The 17,756-nt window shown below is 43.7% G+C and overlaps 1 protein-coding gene across 1 annotated transcript in view; it reads right to left on the bottom strand.

The window, feature by feature from the left end:
• Nucleotides 1-14,649, bottom strand: part of LOC144482852 (scavenger receptor cysteine-rich domain-containing protein DMBT1-like) — a 28,055-nt gene extending 13,406 nt beyond the window's left edge. Inside the window, exons 1-7 of the mRNA XM_078201695.1 lie at nucleotides 14,358-14,649; nucleotides 7,984-8,016; nucleotides 6,894-7,208; nucleotides 4,204-4,518; nucleotides 2,877-3,191; nucleotides 2,250-2,564; nucleotides 324-638 (exon numbers count right to left, since the gene is read on the bottom strand). Coding sequence (XP_078057821.1) covers nucleotides 324-638; nucleotides 2,250-2,564; nucleotides 2,877-3,191; nucleotides 4,204-4,518; nucleotides 6,894-7,208; nucleotides 7,984-8,016; nucleotides 14,358-14,403 — 1,654 coding nt within the window. The 5' untranslated portion in view covers nucleotides 14,404-14,649. The remainder of the gene's footprint in view (nucleotides 1-323; nucleotides 639-2,249; nucleotides 2,565-2,876; nucleotides 3,192-4,203; nucleotides 4,519-6,893; nucleotides 7,209-7,983; nucleotides 8,017-14,357) is intronic.
• Between the last annotated feature and the right edge of the window lie 3,107 nt (nucleotides 14,650-17,756).

The raw sequence follows: 17,756 nt of genomic DNA, 5'->3' as shown, positions 1-17,756 counted from the left end.
GTGATTAAATCAAATATCTTTGCAAAATAATGTAGTTATCCGGAACATTTTACACATAACCTGATGAAACTTAAGGCTCGTGATCAGAATAGTCAGTGATATTAAGTGGAAGATGCATTTATGTCAGGAAATGAGGGATAAAGAAACATAAGGCAACACATCAGAAGTCGGCTGTCGAAATACTTTAGCAATAATTACGTCCAGAATTTAAAAAAATCAGAGCCGGATTTGACAGAATGTCCTTCGTAAGCGCCGTCCTGAGGTATATCAGGAACATATCTTATGTATGAAAGTTCTAATGTAACTGAAGTTGGGACAGTTACCAGAGCACATGATCTTCACATCTTCTTTATGATTACAGTCATGGTTACCCCACAGTGCATGGGGACATTCCCAGAGAAATGATTCACTCCCGGAGCATTCCAGCTCATCCAACCAAATTGGGTCTGCGTCAGGTCCAGCTGATATATGAAGAGGAAGCCGCAATGCGTGTCCACAATCCAGCTGCTTGCAAACCACGTCAGCGTCTGTCAGATCCCAGGAATCATCACAAACTGAGCCCCAGGTCCCATTGTGATAGATCTCCAGTCGGCCCGCACATCGGCTTCCACCCTCAGAGAGCCTTAACTGCTTGTGTTCTAATAGAATAATGAAAGTTTCATATTATGTTTCTTAAACATATTCATCTCGTTGCTAAATTCAAACTATTGTGTAATTTCCAGCTCAATTAAAACCTGCATTTTAACTGCCGTTGACAGCGACATTAATCTATGCTCTAGAAAAAACAGTTTCTGTTCGGAGGGAAAATAAATGATGGAGAGTTTACAAATCTTCTAGATATTCACATTTCCAACGGGAATATAATGCGACGGTTTTCGGTTTGGATCTGACCCACTCATTGCAGCTTGTGTTGCTTTGTCATCAATTATGTAATTGTGGTAATTAGTTGTTCCACACAGAATGTTTTAAGCAGACATTTGCTTCTTTGTTTTTCACTGCCTCATTTTGCCATGCACACTTCATCAGATACTTCACCAGTTCACACATATATATCGGAACAAATCAGAGGTACTGCAAATATGCAAGTAGGCTGGCAGCGACTTGACCTTTCAGACAGTGTCCTTTCTTGCGAACTCACCCAAAATGTTCATCAGTTCCTTGTTATCTCAAGAATGCAGATTTCAAAACTACTCTGATGGACGCCCCTCCAAAACACGTGAATGCAATCAGAACTTTTCGAAACGAACCGCGCACATTTCAACTCACCAGCAGCGACCAGCGCACGCATAAACCCGCACTCGCACCCCCTCCCTCCCCAATCCCTTCCCCTGCCCCCATACTGACCAACAGCACCACCAGCCCTGGCTATTTGATCTGCATTGGACTCTCTTCCGTCAATACAAATTGGCTTCAAAATATCATGGTCATGTTCAGAGATATCGATGCTCTCCACCCCTGCTCACCGCTCTGCCATAGCCAGCCCCACTACCCCGAGCGATCATGAAAATCACCGCTCATGGATCCAATCCACACGGCAGCACAGTGGTTAGCACTGCTGTGTTCGCAACACCAGGGACCTGGGTTTGATTCCTGGCTTGGATCACTGTCTGTGTGGAATTTGTACATTCGCCCCGTGTCTGCGTGGGTTTGCTCCGGTTTCCGCCCATATTCTGAAAGACGTGCATTGACCCAAGCAGGCGGTGGACTGTGGCGACTCGGAGAATTTCACTGTAACTTCATTCCAGTGTTCATGTCAGCCTTACTTGTTACCAATAAATTACCTTTAACTAAGATTTTGGCTTTCCTTCCCATCTGACGCTTCATGCAGCAATCCTTTCTTCATACTTATTTAACAGTCATTATGTGAGTGACTGGGACACAAGGTTGCAATCCCCTTCTTAAACGTGGCCCCCTCTCTCTCTCTTCGTTGTGCTGTTGAAACCCACCCCACTGATCAGCACATTAGTCCCCATTGCCGATTTGTCTTTAGTTGTGTTGGTCTCAATTTACTGAGGGAAGTTATCTGGAGATTTGTAAAGGTGTTAAATGATTTTATTAAATTGTTATTGTCATCATATTCCAAACTATTATGTTTTATTTTTCTTTCCGGGGCGTCCTGTCCTGCATCCAAGCACCAGTGTGAAATATCTCAGCTACGTGTTCCCGAGGAAGAAGTAAAGTATATTCCCCAGTTGACCAAGATTACATTTTTCCCTTTATGTTTCTGGAAAAGTGACCTGTTTATTCACCTGAGCACAGAACCCCGACGCCGATGCTGTCACTGCGATGCGGGTTCAATGTGAATTTACTGCACTTTCGGAGATGCGATTCGTTTCCTTCACACCGGACATCATTCACCCACACAGGCCCTTCACCCTCTCCGTACTTTGAATTGTTATAGGAGGCTTCCGCTTCGCCGCAGCCCAGCTGTCTGCAGGCCACGTTCGCGTCATTCAGGTCCCAGAGGCTGTCGTGCACTCTGCCCCAGCTGTGATTGTGGTAAATCTCCACGCGCCCATCACACCGACTTCCCCCATTCGTCAATCTCAGTGACCAGTTTTCATCTAGGCGAAGAAAGACATGGAGACCAGTGGTTACAGTGCAGCAAATTAAATCAAATTAATATTACCTTTCGCCAGAGCAGCTCCCCCGGTGCAGTGGTGAAGGATGTCATGTGATGCTGCTGAGCACAGCCAGACAGGAGGCTGAACAGCCAACGTGGCTGCTCCATATTTGAAGCAAATACATTGATAAGCGGATGAATAATATATATTTATGGAACTCAAGGATGGGGTAGCATTTGGGCGGTTAAATGCAGAAATATCCTCACTAATCCCAGCACCACGTGTTTTCATTATCTTGATTTAGGGACTCACCCGTGCAGATGACACTGGCGTCATTTTCATGTGAGCAGTGATACTCTTCCACGGATGAAACCGGACACTCCAACAACCGGGACTCGTTCCCGCGACAGCTGTAGTTCTCCTTCCACATTGTGCCATTTCCCTTCCCAAAGGCTGCACCTCTCGGGATTTTCTCTACCACTCCACACTGAAGATGCTCACAGATCACACTGGCGTCTTCCAAACCAAAGTAAGCATCACAGAGCGTCCCCCAGCGTTCTCCGTGCAGCACTTCCACACGGCCGGAGCACCTGTCCTTTCCACCAACCAATCTCGGCCCATGATTTCCTGTTTCAGGTACAAACCCAGACCCAAATAATTTATACATCGAAATTAGAAAAACACATGACAGTTTATTTTTGTAAACGGGAAAACACACTTTATATCGGCATCTACAATCATTGCCCAATATTCACAAATGATCACATAGAACTAATTAACATTATGTGTGATGCTTTTAGGAAGGTGCTTCAACCCAAAGAGAACAGTCCATCCAGAAGAGAAAAGCTAATGTGCCATTGGCCGAATATACTGTCTTTGGAACAGGTCCAGTATACATTTTAAATAAAGTGCACGGTGTTTAAGCATTGCATTACGATGCAATTATAAAACGATATTCTCTGGGAGCAATAAGCTGCGCATAAAATGATAAGTGCACCTCCAAAATTAGACAGAATCTCGGACCGGATAATTCAGAAAATAAATTTCGTTCGAAAGATTACCGTATTATTCTGGAGGTTATGCACATTATTGACACGTTATCCATGCTTTGAAATCTCCTCTACACATTCGTACAATTTTCCACCTGAACAGCTGGATGTGAAGCATGAACTTGCAATGCCTTTACTGAGCTCATTCAATTATTTTGTTTAATGCAAGATATTTGAAATATAAAGCCCTTCATTTATTCTGCTGCGCCAATAACCTCTTTAAAATGCAAACACAGTTACTGTCTGCTATAATCCATGCAGTGCGTTCATGGCTTGGGAGGCAGAGCACGTCTACCTAACAGCTCCACAAATAATGTCATATCAAATGTTTAAGAGAAACCTATGTTTAGCCAAGGTTCGAAATCAACAATAATAATCTGCTCATTTCAGACCACGAATAAAAACGCAGACATTTCTGATTTGCAAAAAACGTGCATATTTTGAAATAATGTTTCAAAATTACAACAAATTTACAGTGAAATATGAAGGTCTGGTTAGGTATGTCCATGTTAGAGAGAACGAGAACTGTAATCTCTCCATTGCTGAAATATTAAGAGAAATTTTTCTAATATTCACAAGTCTGCACTCACCGGAACAGATCACACTGACATCGTTCCTGTGGGTGCACTCGGACCGATTTACAGGAACAAGGGTGCAGTACATCAGGCCTGTCTCGCTGCCTTTACATTCAAGTCTATCGTTCCATATTAATCCAGCGCCCTCTCCAAAATAAGCCCCGCTTCTAATGGAAATGGCGTTTCCGCACTGAAGCTCAGCACAGACCACTCTGGCGTCATTCCAATCCAAGTCAAGGTCACACACTGTGCCAGATTCTATACCGTTATGGATCTCCAATCTGCCGGAGCATGGGAAAGCTCTGGATACTAGTTTTGGAAATCTGTGGGCTGAATAACAACAGATCAGAATCACACTAATTATTATCAAAAAGTATTCACAACCGCTTAATTAGATTCTATCATGATTGGTTCTGAATCTGGTTCATTTTAGTTGCCCCTTAATCTAAAGATGTATCGTTCAGGGGAATTATCGAGGTAAAAACTTGGGGTACGACCTGGGTTAGATGCTCTGTCGGTTCGACTCAAAGGGCTGAATGTCCTTCTTCTGCATTAAGAAATTCTATAATTAAAGATGTTTCATTAAGTTCAATAGGTGTCAACTATTATACTCTCCAGAAGCCGTGTTCAGTCTCACAGCGATTCCTCTGGAACACTCTTCCCCATTCCCCCCTTAAATTGAACCGAGCGCTGGTTTATCTCAATAAATTCTGAGTATAACTGCCCCCTACCGCCTGGTGATGGGAAATATCACAATGTGCAACAGGCGGACCTGAATCAATAACATATGGAATTATTTGCACAGGGACGTTCTAACTGGTAGGCATCAAACGAAATCCTATATTTATTTTTCGGCGTGTTGAGAATGAACGTTCTGAAAGGACTTCAAGCAGAAATGAAACGGTGGATTCCAGAATGTCTCAATGGTGATTTGCAAACAACACTCGAGCTTTATTGAGGGTCCATGTGTACAGATCACAAAATGCAAAGGCCAGGTGCAAAACGTAATCAAAAATCCTCCTGGAATTTTAGCATTTCTATTTAGATGGCTCGACTATGAAAGCGGGGGGGGGGGGGGGGGGGAGGTGGGGGGGGGGGAGAGTTTCTGCTTCAAGTTTCAAAAACTTGGTCAGTCCATATCTGGAATGGAATCGGCAATTCAGGGAACTGCATCCGTGAAAGGATCTCCTGTTCTGGAAAATAGTCCAGTGAGAGTGTCCCAGGCTACTGGTTACTGAGTCTAGACAACATCTCCTTCTGTCAGTTTACACTGTGTGAAATCTGCCTGAAGCTGCAGCAGCTGTAAATGTTAAAAAAACTCATCTTCCTTCATTTTATTCTGGAGAAAGTATCAACTGCCGCACATTTGTTTGAAATATAACCTAATGAACAAATTGAGCCAGCACTATTCATTCAAATACAAAGGAACTCTCTCCCAATAACATTTCTGATTTCTCTCCCTGACAGATTCTAAAGGTAAACTCCTCTAAAACAAATAACACGAGGGGAAATCAGATAGGAACAGTTGGGATTCATCAGATTCAGGGCGTGAGAGGGAGAAAACTTTCCAAATAGCATCAAACATTTTGGGACGAGGATTTACATGACAGTTATTAAAACGACACGCTTGGAGAGACAGGAGATATCCAGCCAGTCCCCTCTCACACAAAATCAGAAAACGTTGGAACAATTCAGCAGCTGTGGCAGAATTCGTGGCGAGGGAAGAATAGAGGGAAGTTTCCAGCACGCATGAATCTCCTCCAGACCCTTCTCATCCTCACTCCGCTCTTGGAACACGTTCAATCTGACCAGTGATTGCAGCTCTGAAAGTAGCCGCAGTGATTGGATAAGCGCTCTATGGCCTCCGCAATCAATAGTCAGTAAATGTCAAACACATGGACCGAGACACCCGGATTTAATTCAGCGACAGCCGACAATTCCGACGGAGTGTCGCATGATCCGGACTCCCCATAAGTATAATTACGTGCACAGCCAGCCGATCAAAGCATGCCCGAACTTTTGACTCTGCAGAGGCAAGATCGGGACACATTAGCATGCCTGGGCTTCCCTCAACCACCTCCTCCCCCACGTAGTTGCTGTGTGGTTGTGTCGGTTGAGGCACTGGGGGAGGGGTGGTGGTGGAGAGCTCGAAGGGTTGGGGGATCGGGATGCCTCCGACCGTATCTCTGGGGTTCGGAAAACATTTTCATCTGAGGGGACAATTTCTGGACACTGATGCAAAAAATAGGTATGAAGAATGGAGCGATTTGGAGTTAAGTTAAAATAGCAGAATAACCCAAACGCTGCGGACAGATGAATATAAACGATTGCTCAGCAGAAGCCCGATTGTTGGACAGGATTTGCTCCGTGTGGTCCTGGAATGCTTCATTATTTGTTGAATGGTGATCGGAACTGATCAGTGAGGAACCAGGAGCGAACAACTCCTCTCCTCAACATAGCTAACAGCAAGCACTCAGCTCAAGGACACAGCTGGCCTGTGCACGGTTGTGGTCATTGTTAATCACTCTCATTGCTGTTACTTTATTCTAAACTTAAATCCTGGTGTTAATGTAAGAACACTTCTATTTTCAGAATATTGAAATTATTCACCACTCTCTTTACGACTGCGTACAGTCTCAGAAAACTTTATCCGCCCCTTCCCGGAGAGCAGGCTGTAGATGATGGAGAGATTTGTTTTTTTTTACCTGAGCAAATCACACCGGCATCGTTGGAGTGCGGATCGCTATAGTGACCCCATGTCCCAGAGTCACAGTCCCGCAGAGCGGTCTCGCTCCCTTTGCACTCAACATCATACGTCACAATGGGTCCGGATCCTTCCCCAAAGTGAGCCGCGCGCGGTGCAGAGAGCGCGGTCCCGCAGCCCAGCTCCCCACACACAACACCGGCGTCCGGCTGGTCCCAGAAATCATCATACACGGTCCCCCACTGTCCCTTGTAGTGAATCTCCACTCTCCCAGCGCACCGACTCTGCCCATTCGCCAGTCTCAGCTTCACCGCCTCTATAAAATACAGAAATAAACCAACAGTTATTGGCCGGCTGATACGGCAGGTCAGATCGGAATAATTTGAAACATCGAGTGTGTCCAGAACCTCAACAAACCCTGACATAATATTCGAGATTGCAAGTGGAAGCGGGAATATAAATAGACAGTGGGAACAATCCGTGAATCAGTTGGATGTTCGAAGCATCATTCTGCGGCATCAGGCGGGGATGTCGATAGGCGCATAATTGATTGAATCAGTGCAAGTCAGGACTGTCATGTTCCACGGTCTATCATACTGCCTGGACTAACATCGTGAAATGTCAATCCTAGTATCGATTCGATATTGCCATCACTGTCGAAACAGGGCCGCCCTGCTGCACCGAGCTGAATTAGACAGTCAGGTAGTCTCCAGCCCTTCCTGGGGCGGAAAGATGCGGCGGGTTTTCGGCGGAACCCTAATATGTCGGTGGTGGGAGGGGCAACAGCAATTGCGCTGCATGTCAGCGCTGGCTGGTAACTCGGGAAGTGAAAAATTATCTCCAAACGGTAGCGGGGCCGCGTTGCTTCTCACCCTGCTCCTCAGGGACCTAATTTAATGTCATACTGAATCGGGGTGCAGCAATTAAAGATTTTGAGAAAAACATTGCAAGACCATTTTCCTTCACAACTGACAGGCAGACCCAGAATGGAAACATTGAACACAAAGACACTGAAATTGTCTCAGGATTTAACATTCAGTTGGATGGATTAGTGCAGTCAAATGTCAGATATGAACTTGGAGGGCGATTACCTGATCGGTCAGTCTGACTGTTCCCTGGTCTGCCTGAAATGAAATTTTGAAAATTAATCTTCGCTGCAACACTAGATGAATGAAACTGTCAAAACCATACATCACAATGTCAACACCGAGGATCTGTGTTATTTCTTCATGATATGATTTGCAAGGACTTGATGTTAAAAAGTTTTATTCAAATTACCACACCTATGGCCTATGAATATCCTGGTCTCATTCCATCTTTTTAAAAATCATTTAACCACGTGTTACCGTATTCCCAAACTGGGAGATTTTGTGTCAGTCAAATCTCCCAATCCATTTGAGTCCCTAGTTTACATAATAGAATCAACAGGACAGTGATTCTTGTCTCCAGTTGGGTTGATGAAATGTATGACTTGATACCCAGAGTAACAATGATAAAGTTACTCGAATATCTCTGCACCGCCGTCCACAATACGGAGAGTGCGTCATTTATTTCCAATGCAGACAATACTCAGTCATCCTTCTTAACTCTTCACTATCAATAGACAATATCAAACACCTTCCACTTATTTGCTCCTCGTTGCCAGAATTGTGGGAAAACATTTCAATATTTACTCAAATTTTTCAAACTCTCGATGGTCCAACTAGAATCTCTAGACCCTCTTCATCCATTTCATCTTTCTATCCGTGTCTAACTCCACTTTTCAGCTTTCAGTAATTCTCCCACTGAATCTTTGACCCATTTCAAGATCAAAGAACAAAGAAAAGTACAGCACAGGTACTTCGGTCCTTCATGTCGATTAGGATGATCGAACTAAAAAAAAAACCTGCTGCCCTCACTCCGTCCATATCTTTGTATTTCTTGCCTGTTCATGTACCTATCCAGATGCCTCTTAAATGTTGCGAATATGCCTACTTCCACCACCTCCTCTGGCAGCACGTCCCAGGCACCCACTACTCTCTGTGAAGAACTTCCCTCACACATCTAGAAACATAGAAACCCTACAGTGCAGAAGGAGGCCATTCGGCCCATCGAGTCTGCACCGACCACAATCCCACCCAGGCCCTACCCCCACATATTTTACCCGCTAATCCCTCTAACCTACGCATCCCAGAACTCTAAGGGACAATTTTTAACCTGGCCAATCAACCTAACCCGCACATCTTTGGACTGTGGGAGGAAACCGGAGCACCCGGAGGAAACCCACGCAGACACGAGGAGAATGTGCAAACTCCACACAGACAGTGACCCGAGCTGGGAATTGAACCCGGGACCCTGGAGCTGTGAAGCAGCAGTGCTAACCACTGTGCTACCGTGCCAAACTTTCCCCCTCTCACCTTGAGCCTGTTCCCCCTTTCCTCCTGCATCAGGTCACTAATGACATTAACAAGCAATAAAGTAGAAGTTGCTGGCCACCATACAAGCCGCCTGATTTTCTGGATATGCCAGCCATCACCTGAAACATCTGTGTACCTTGTGGATGATACACAGCAGCAAATGACCAAAACCCATTCCACAGTTCATTCCAAAACCGCGATCTCTACCAGCTAAAAGCACAAGGACAGACATACAGCGGTACCTTGAATTTCGCATTCCCTTCTAAGTCGGACACCATGCTGAGTTGGGACTATATTGGGGTTGCTTCATTCTCTTGTGAGCTCAATCCGTAACGCCACTATGCTCGCATCAGTGTATCATATACTGCAGCCAGTCAGGGAAAAAAAGGCTCAGAGACATATTCCTGAATACATCTGGGGACAGGCAACAAATGCTGCATTGTCAGCGACACTGCCCTCACAAAAAATAGTATAATAATAAGAGTGCAAAAGCCGTGTCGGAATGTGGGACGTTAACTTTGTTTGAAAGAGATACAGAGACATGGAAAGTTTGGTACTGTAAAATGTAGGCCCATTTAAGATCATAAAACGCCATTGGTACAAAACAGTCAGGGAACAAATATATCTCCTCATGACTGAGTCGATCGACCTGTTAAACTATGGGACCTAACACATAACAAATAAATATCAGCTTTACGTGTGGAATTAATTACGTAACATTGTATTTGTCGTTGAAAACCACCGTTAAACTCTGATACCATTTAGCTCACAGCACAAGACAGATTATGAGTCGCTGGTGGAACCATAATTTCCAAACGTATGGCCATACCAAATTAACTCTTGCCTGAAGAGAAGAAATCGCATTTAGAATATAAGCATGCACGTGTCCAATCTTTGCGAGAGAAGGTGATATATTTCTGAGGTCTGGAGGCCGAAGCTAACTGTACAAAATCGTTCAAAACATTTTACAAGGAAACGGTGGAATTCGCCAATAGAAACATAGAAAAATAGAAAAACTACAGCACAAAACAGGCCCTTCAGCCCCACAAGTTGTGCCGAACATATCCCTACATTTGAGGCCTACATATAACCCTCCATCCTATTAAGTCCCATGTACTCATCCAGGAGTCTCTTAAAAAACCCTATTGAATTTGCCTCTACCACCACCGACGACAGCCGATTCCACTCGCCCACCACCCTCTGTGTGAAAAACTTCCCCCTAAAATCTCCCCTGTACCTACCCCCCAGCACCTTAAACCTGTGTCCTCTCATAGCAGCCATTTCCACCCTGGGAAAAAGCCTCTGAGAGTCCACCCGATCTATGCCTCTCAACATCTTATATACCTCTGTTAGGTCTCCTCTCATCCTCCGTCTCTCCAAGGAGAAAAAACCGAGCTCCCTCAGCCTACCCTCATAAGGCATGCCACTCAATCCAGGCAACATCCTTGTAAATCTCCTCTACACCCTTTCAATCTTTTCCACATCCTTCCTGTAATGAGGCGACCAGAACTGAGCCCGCAGTACATCCACCCAGGTCCTTCTCCTCTGTGAAAACTGAGGGAAGGTACTCATTAAGCACCTCTGCCATTTCTACTGGTTCTGTACAGACTTTCCCGCCTTCACCTTTTATAGGCCCTATTCCTTCACATCTCATCCTTTTACTCTTCACATATTTATAGATCGCCTTCGGGTTTTCCTTAATCCTACCTGCCAAGGCCTTCTCGTGACCCCTTCTGGCTCTCCTAATTTCCTTCTTTAGTCCCTTCCTACAAGCTGTATACTCATCTAGATCCCTATCTTCGCCAAGCTCTCGGAACCTTTTGTACGCTTTCCTTTTCTTCTCGACTAGGTCCCGCACAGCTTTCGTGCACCACGGTTCCTTTAACCTACCAATTCCTCCCTGTCTGCTCGGAACGTTGTCCTGTAGAACTCGAGACAGACATTCCTTGAAAAACTGCCACCTCTCTTCAGTACATTTCCCCAAGAATACCTCCTTCCAATTTACCCCTCTAATTTGCTGCCTTCTGCCTTCATATTTCCCCTTACTCCATATAAATGCTTTCCTAGCTTGCCTGATCCTCTCTTTTTCGAATGCAAAGATAAAGGAGATAGAGTTATGATCGCTATCCCCAAGATGCTCTCCCACTGAGAGATCTGACACCTCTCCAGGTTCATTGGTCAGTATCAGATCAAGTAAAACCTCTCCTCTTGTCGGCTTGTCCACATGCTGTGTCAGGAAACCCTCCTGAACACACCTAACGGACTCCTCCCCATCCAATCCCCTTACCCTAGGGATATTCCAATCTATGTTTGGGAAATTAAAGTTTCCCATCACAACAACTCTGCTATTATTGCAACCCTCCAGGATCTGTTTCCCTATCTGCTCCACCACCTCCCAGTTACAATTGGGCGGCCTATAGAAAACTCCCAGCAAAGTGATCGACCCCTTCCCACTCCGAACTTCCACCCACAGAGACTCTGTAGACAATCCCTCCACAGTATACTCCTTCTCTACAGCTTTTGCTTCCCTGCAATCTAGAATCAGTAACAGGTTTTCACATCTCATTAAATGCAACAGAGAGCTTAATGGATATTGAGAGTATCTGGGAAGAGGTTGACAAATATCCAGTGACTGGTACAGAATACTGATGTTAATGTTTGGTTAGAAAGCTTTGTTGTGATTTCTGAAGTTCATTGTCCCCAAGAGGAATCAGAAATGCCCATGCAGCAAATTCGCGGAAGAAGTCAGATTTTTCACTTCCCGATTATTTCACTCGTACCACTGATATCAAGTATATTGCTCAATAAGCCGGTTAAAGCAATGTTGGTCCCACCTCGATTTAATATTTAACTTTTCACTATTTACAGCAATGTCCACTTCTCCAACTCAAAATAATCTGTTTAACAAAAGGCAGCTCACTGTACCACACAACGAGCATTCAGCTCTTCCACTGAGAAGCATCAATCCCAAATGTGTGCACGCATTCCATCGGCAGTACTTATAACTTTTACTGTTATTCCACAAGCAGTTCATTGACTTAGATTCCATTCTGCAATGTATGCTATTCCACCTGTGGCGACGGTCTACACCCAGACTGCGCTGTTTAACTAGAATTTCAATTCCGTCTGTCCAGCAGACCCAGTAGAATATTTAATCCTACCTGCCGTATCTGAGTTGGATTCCGTGGTAAATCTAACTTTCTTATTCATTTGCTGATGTTTTTGAAGACTAATGAACTGAAAATGTAACTTTGCGCAAAATGTATTATGATAAGATTCTACAAGTTAAGTAAACCATTTCAACATTCACTTCATAAAACCCCAACTAGCGATTCAGTAGCAACAAAAAAAATCAATGTTTAATGAGGTGAGTCTATTGAGCAGAGGATTAATGGTAAAACAATATAAAATGTGTTCTTCTTTCTTTTACAAAGCATGTTCTTATAAGCAACTGCAAAGTCCAATCAGTATTTTTAAAAATTTATTTCGCGGACTGTATGTTCTTTACTGCGTGAAGTGTTTGATAACAGTAATGGGGCGCTTTCCTATCAGTAAAACAGCATTTGCAGTGACATTGGGAAGAATAAATATAACAGAAGAGGCACGTTGGGAACCAAGGGAAACTGAACCAAGTCAACGACTTAAATCTCAACAAAACTAGTGGGTCTGTGGAAGGAGATGAAAGATCAGGTCTCGATCTGCCACAGAAAACGGCATGAGACAGTGAGAAAATGAAAGCGTGGAATAGTTTTGAGAATGAAAAATAATTGGAACCTGAAAAAATCTCTGCATAGAAATATTAATTTAACACATTCTGGTAAAATACGGGTAGGAGATATGAGGCAATTGAGCAGCAAACGTCAGAAAGCAAATCACGCATACTTAGCAAATTACATTATCAACATAAGATACGTTTTTTCTTCATATTAATGAAATTAATAAATGACATTATTAATTGCGATTCAAGTCAATGTGTTGAAATGCATTATTCACAGACCTAGCCCAACAGTCTGAGGCGGAGGCAGCTATTTTAAATGATTTGTTTGTTTTCTCTCTACACGGGGTTCAGACGGAAAATATACTGAGAAATATCAAGAGAAATATATCTGGACGGTCCTCGCCAAAATTCCTGCATTTTTAAACGCAGTGAGTTGGCTTCCACTCAAACTCCTTTTCAGCAGATTCTAACAGCGACTGCTCTAATTTGTACCAACACCAATCAAGTGGTCCGAATAGAGGTTTTACAGTAAGATGTTGTCCATGCGCAAGCGCCGCATTTCCATTCAATTTTGTATTTAAATCTCAGGTTGCCCTAAGTCCCGGCCGAGAAATTAAAACATGCTTTAATCAGATGTTCTATATTCTAAATATATTTGGAAGGAAATAAGTTAAAAACAAACTGGGGATCTAAATTATTCACCAACTGAAAGTTCTGCAACTTAAATTTCCAATTTCAATGCGCACTTCATAACAACGAAGGACGAATTTGAATATATCAGAGCCGTCTTCCTAAGTGGAGCGGGGAATTCAAAACACTGCTGGAAAAAATACATAATTTTCCAGATTTAGATTTGACAGTCCATTTTGATTCTCAACTCCAATTAATTGAATCTGCTCACGAATGTAAGGCAGACGGCGATTAAATACACTTTTCGTTGGACACTCGTGGACTCAGAGCAATGCTCAGCAAAGGTGTTAGGCCCCTCGGTCCAAAGGGACTGTGCCGGGTGGAATAAAATCAATTCAGTCTAACCCCACTAGCCTGTTCTTGGCTCCTTTGTGCGTTACGATACTTCAAACGCAGAAGCAAGCAGGTTTTCAATGTGCTGAGCACTTCTTCATCCTCCAGCTTTTCAGACACTGAACTCGCCTCCTCTCATTGTTAAATTGATGTACATTAATATCCCATTACCTCCAGATGACAATTATTATTCAAATAATCAACTTTCCCTTACATAGGTCACCAACATTTTTATTACGAAAGCTCAATATATCTATATATTTGTTAAAATTTTATGTTAGTGAATTCTCAATAGACATTGGGATACTTTCAATCAATAATAACTCACAGTTGAGAAGCTGCAATGTAATTAGAGTCAGGAAGGAGCGCTGCATCGTTCCGACTGTCGGTTACTGCGATCAGACTTGACTGTTCACCGAGTTTTGTACATCGGTACCGGGCTGTCCTTCCAACACTTTCTGAAATACCAAACGCTCCAGGAATGAATTCTTTGAGAAAGCTGTGTTCAGAAAATAATGTTTCCTCCCGTCTAACTAATTGATGCTCCGAATTGATGTGTGAAATGTCAATTGCCGTTTGATAAAAGATACCAATGACAGTTATATCCACCTCCTTGTCCTGTGCAGCTAATGAGGCCTACATTTTTGAAAAGGAAACGAGTCACCAACCCAGCATCGGATCATCGAATCATCATATCTTACAGCAGAGTCACAGGCGAGTGAAGGAAATGCATATGGAAAATGTTTGCAAATCATATTCGGCCTGCACTGGATTATGTATATTGTTTTTGCACTGTTTTACCGCTTACTTCAACGAACCATTTCCGAGAAACAGTTGAAGGCCGTGGACAGGATAAGGGTTAAAATTTTCAGGTTAAATCCAGGGGAAATGGATTGGTGCGATGTGGAGAAAATGCATCAATTGCACGTCAGGTCCATTCACTTTCCTCAAGAAATCTATCAGTGACAGGTCCAGTCTGATCGGCAGTTCAAGAATCCAGTGGAGTCCGAATACAGCATGTATTCACAACCTGATTTTAACATCTTCACAAGGGAAAAGTGAATAGACTTCACTCCAGCAGCAACTCAAGCAAGAAGTTCAAATCTGTAACATCTAGAATAAAAATAAATCTTTGTCCGAGTGAAAATCAGCCTTTTCCTATTTGTTCTAAGAACAACTTCCGAAGTTTTTACTGTCTCTATTTGGAGAACAATATTCTCGAAGGACAGAGTGCCCAATTTATGCATGTCTACTTATCTGTAGCACCTCCGTACGGAAATCTTGGATGAAATGCTTCTGTTAAAAGACTGTTGTTCTCTATTTGAACTTAATTACTTTTTGAAGATACTGTAGAGGCCACCATTACATCTCTGAGCGATTTTGCTGCCTCCGCCCAGTTTAGAGTGACAGAGTTCGGCGGGACGATGCGGCTCAGAAATATTTCTTATCTGCTGGACAAATGTAATTTTATTTTCATGATCAACTTGACAGTAATTTGAGTGAATGGCTTCACAGAGCCGCGTTGAGAGAAGGGAAGCCCACAAACATATTTGTTCCCTACAGGAAGAAATGATTCCTGAGAAGCTGAACAATTGGTATTGAGTTATACTTTGTGTCATCCCGAAGCAGCTCACTGTCTGCGCAGCCTCAGAACACTCGCTGCGCGTTTTCCTGTTTGCTGAACAGACAGGAAGCACCTGGCCTTGTGGCCATGTCTCTGCTCGCATGTTAGTCGCTGCTGCCCTTTAACATTGACGGATTGCAATAGGACTTTCGAACTTGTGTCGGGCAGTGCACTGGGACATGTAAAACTTCAAGTACCTTCATGAATTCACGAGCAGCATATGACAGAATGGCATCTACAAATATTCCTACAGGGTTCTCGGGGACTCCAGGAATAGTGTGTCGCGAAACCTTATAAAATTTCACTTGTGTTCAACAACATTGAAATCAGTGGTGTGAGATTAAAACGATTGCCTGGGCTGCATAAATCAATCGATAACACATAGACCTCGCCACGCGTAGATGCTGTGGGTCCACCATTCAGCCCCATATCTATTATCCCTCAGTGCTTCCCCCGTTAACACAGCAGACCGGGTGCACAAGTTCACTTATAGTGTTGAGATGAGAGCAGATAAGAACTTTGGATAATGGGTACAGCTCCTCCTTTAGTTGCAAAATATCTTTACAGTCCTTGGTCAATTTCAATGTGTTTCAGTTCTCAAAAATGTATCCAATCTATGAAATGATTAACTACAAACACAGGATGATTTCCATATGGGTCATTTTGTGACGTTGGCATCCCTGACTTCCTTTATTACTGAGGGCGGCTTAAGCACTGCAGTCACTTTGTGAAGAGAGAAAGTCTTAGGCAGGTCCTGGGTGCCATGGAAATTAGAGCTTCGGATATTGATATAGGGTGGAGACTCATTATTAGGGTGGAGTCTCATTATTCTCCCACGTACTGGTTATTTAGGAAATACTGTGCGTATCGATTCAGTTTATGGAGGTTGAATTAGCAAGCATTGGTTGCTCTTTGATATCATTAGCATTAATCTTTCCATTTGGCAGCACCTGTCTGCCGAACATCATTTTCCAGCTAAAATTTCTCACGTCTCACATCTCCTCGCAAAAATATATTGGTTATTTGACTGTTTGTTTAATCAGTGTCTAAATGTCTTGGGGAAGAATTTTATTTGCCTCAGCATCAACTAAGATCGCATCATATAAGCATTAACCCCAATACCGGAACTCACAGGTTAACACTCAGTGATTGAACCATGGGATCCCTATTTTGCAGCAGAAGGTCATTCGACGTATCGAGCCTGAACTGGCTCTCCAACAGAGCATCTTACTCATGCTTTATCCCTGTAACGCCACATATTTATCCCGCTAAACACCGAATTTATACATCTTGGGACGCTAGGGGGCAATTAGTAATCGAACTCACTTGCCCACCTTTGCACTGTTTTGGAATGGTTCAATTCCTTTGTAAAAAGGAACATTCAATGTCTCTCTCTGCTATCTACATCCTGACCACGATGTGGAGATGTCGGCGTTGGACTGGGGTGGGCGCAGTAAGAAGTCTCACAACAACACGTTAAAGTCCAACAGGTTCATTTCGCATCACGAGCACGAGGAGCGCTGCTCTTTCATCACTCACCTGATGAAGGAGCAGTGCTCTGAAAGCTCGTGATACCACATACACCTGTTGGACTTTAACCTGGTGTTGTGAGACTTCTGACGATATCCTGCCCATTTGTTCGAAGTGGTGCAGGACAGAGGGAGAGATTCTCAGCAGGAGTACTGAGGGTGAGTAAAGTGCTGTGATTTATTTATTGATTTATTTAATCCGTTTTTTCGCGGGCTTTTTTCAAGGGTTGAAACTCTGAGGAAGTGGGAGTAGGCGGCAGGGGATTCTGGCAGATTGTGTTTTTTAGTATAAAAGTCACTCTATACAGCGGGCAACGTCGGGAGCGGGCAGGGGAGTGAGTGGGAAGCTGAGTGAAAGCTGTAAGGGCTTTGGCTCACAGGGTTTCGGGGGAAAGGGCGAGGCAGGGGTGAGTTTAACTCATTTTTGCTGTTTCTACCTGGTACTGGCAAGGTATCTAGAGGGGATGGGTGTGCAGGCAGTGCTATGTTCCTCTTGCAGTATGTTTGAGGTGAGGGACGACGTCAGTGTCCCTGCTGATTACACCTGTGGGAAGTGCACCCATCTGCAGCTCCT

Source organism: Mustelus asterias, unplaced genomic scaffold (assembly GCF_964213995.1).
Source record: "Mustelus asterias unplaced genomic scaffold, sMusAst1.hap1.1 HAP1_SCAFFOLD_43, whole genome shotgun sequence".
NCBI lineage: Eukaryota > Metazoa > Chordata > Chondrichthyes > Carcharhiniformes > Triakidae > Mustelus > Mustelus asterias.
This window is presented reverse-complemented; position numbering and strand designations above follow the sequence as displayed.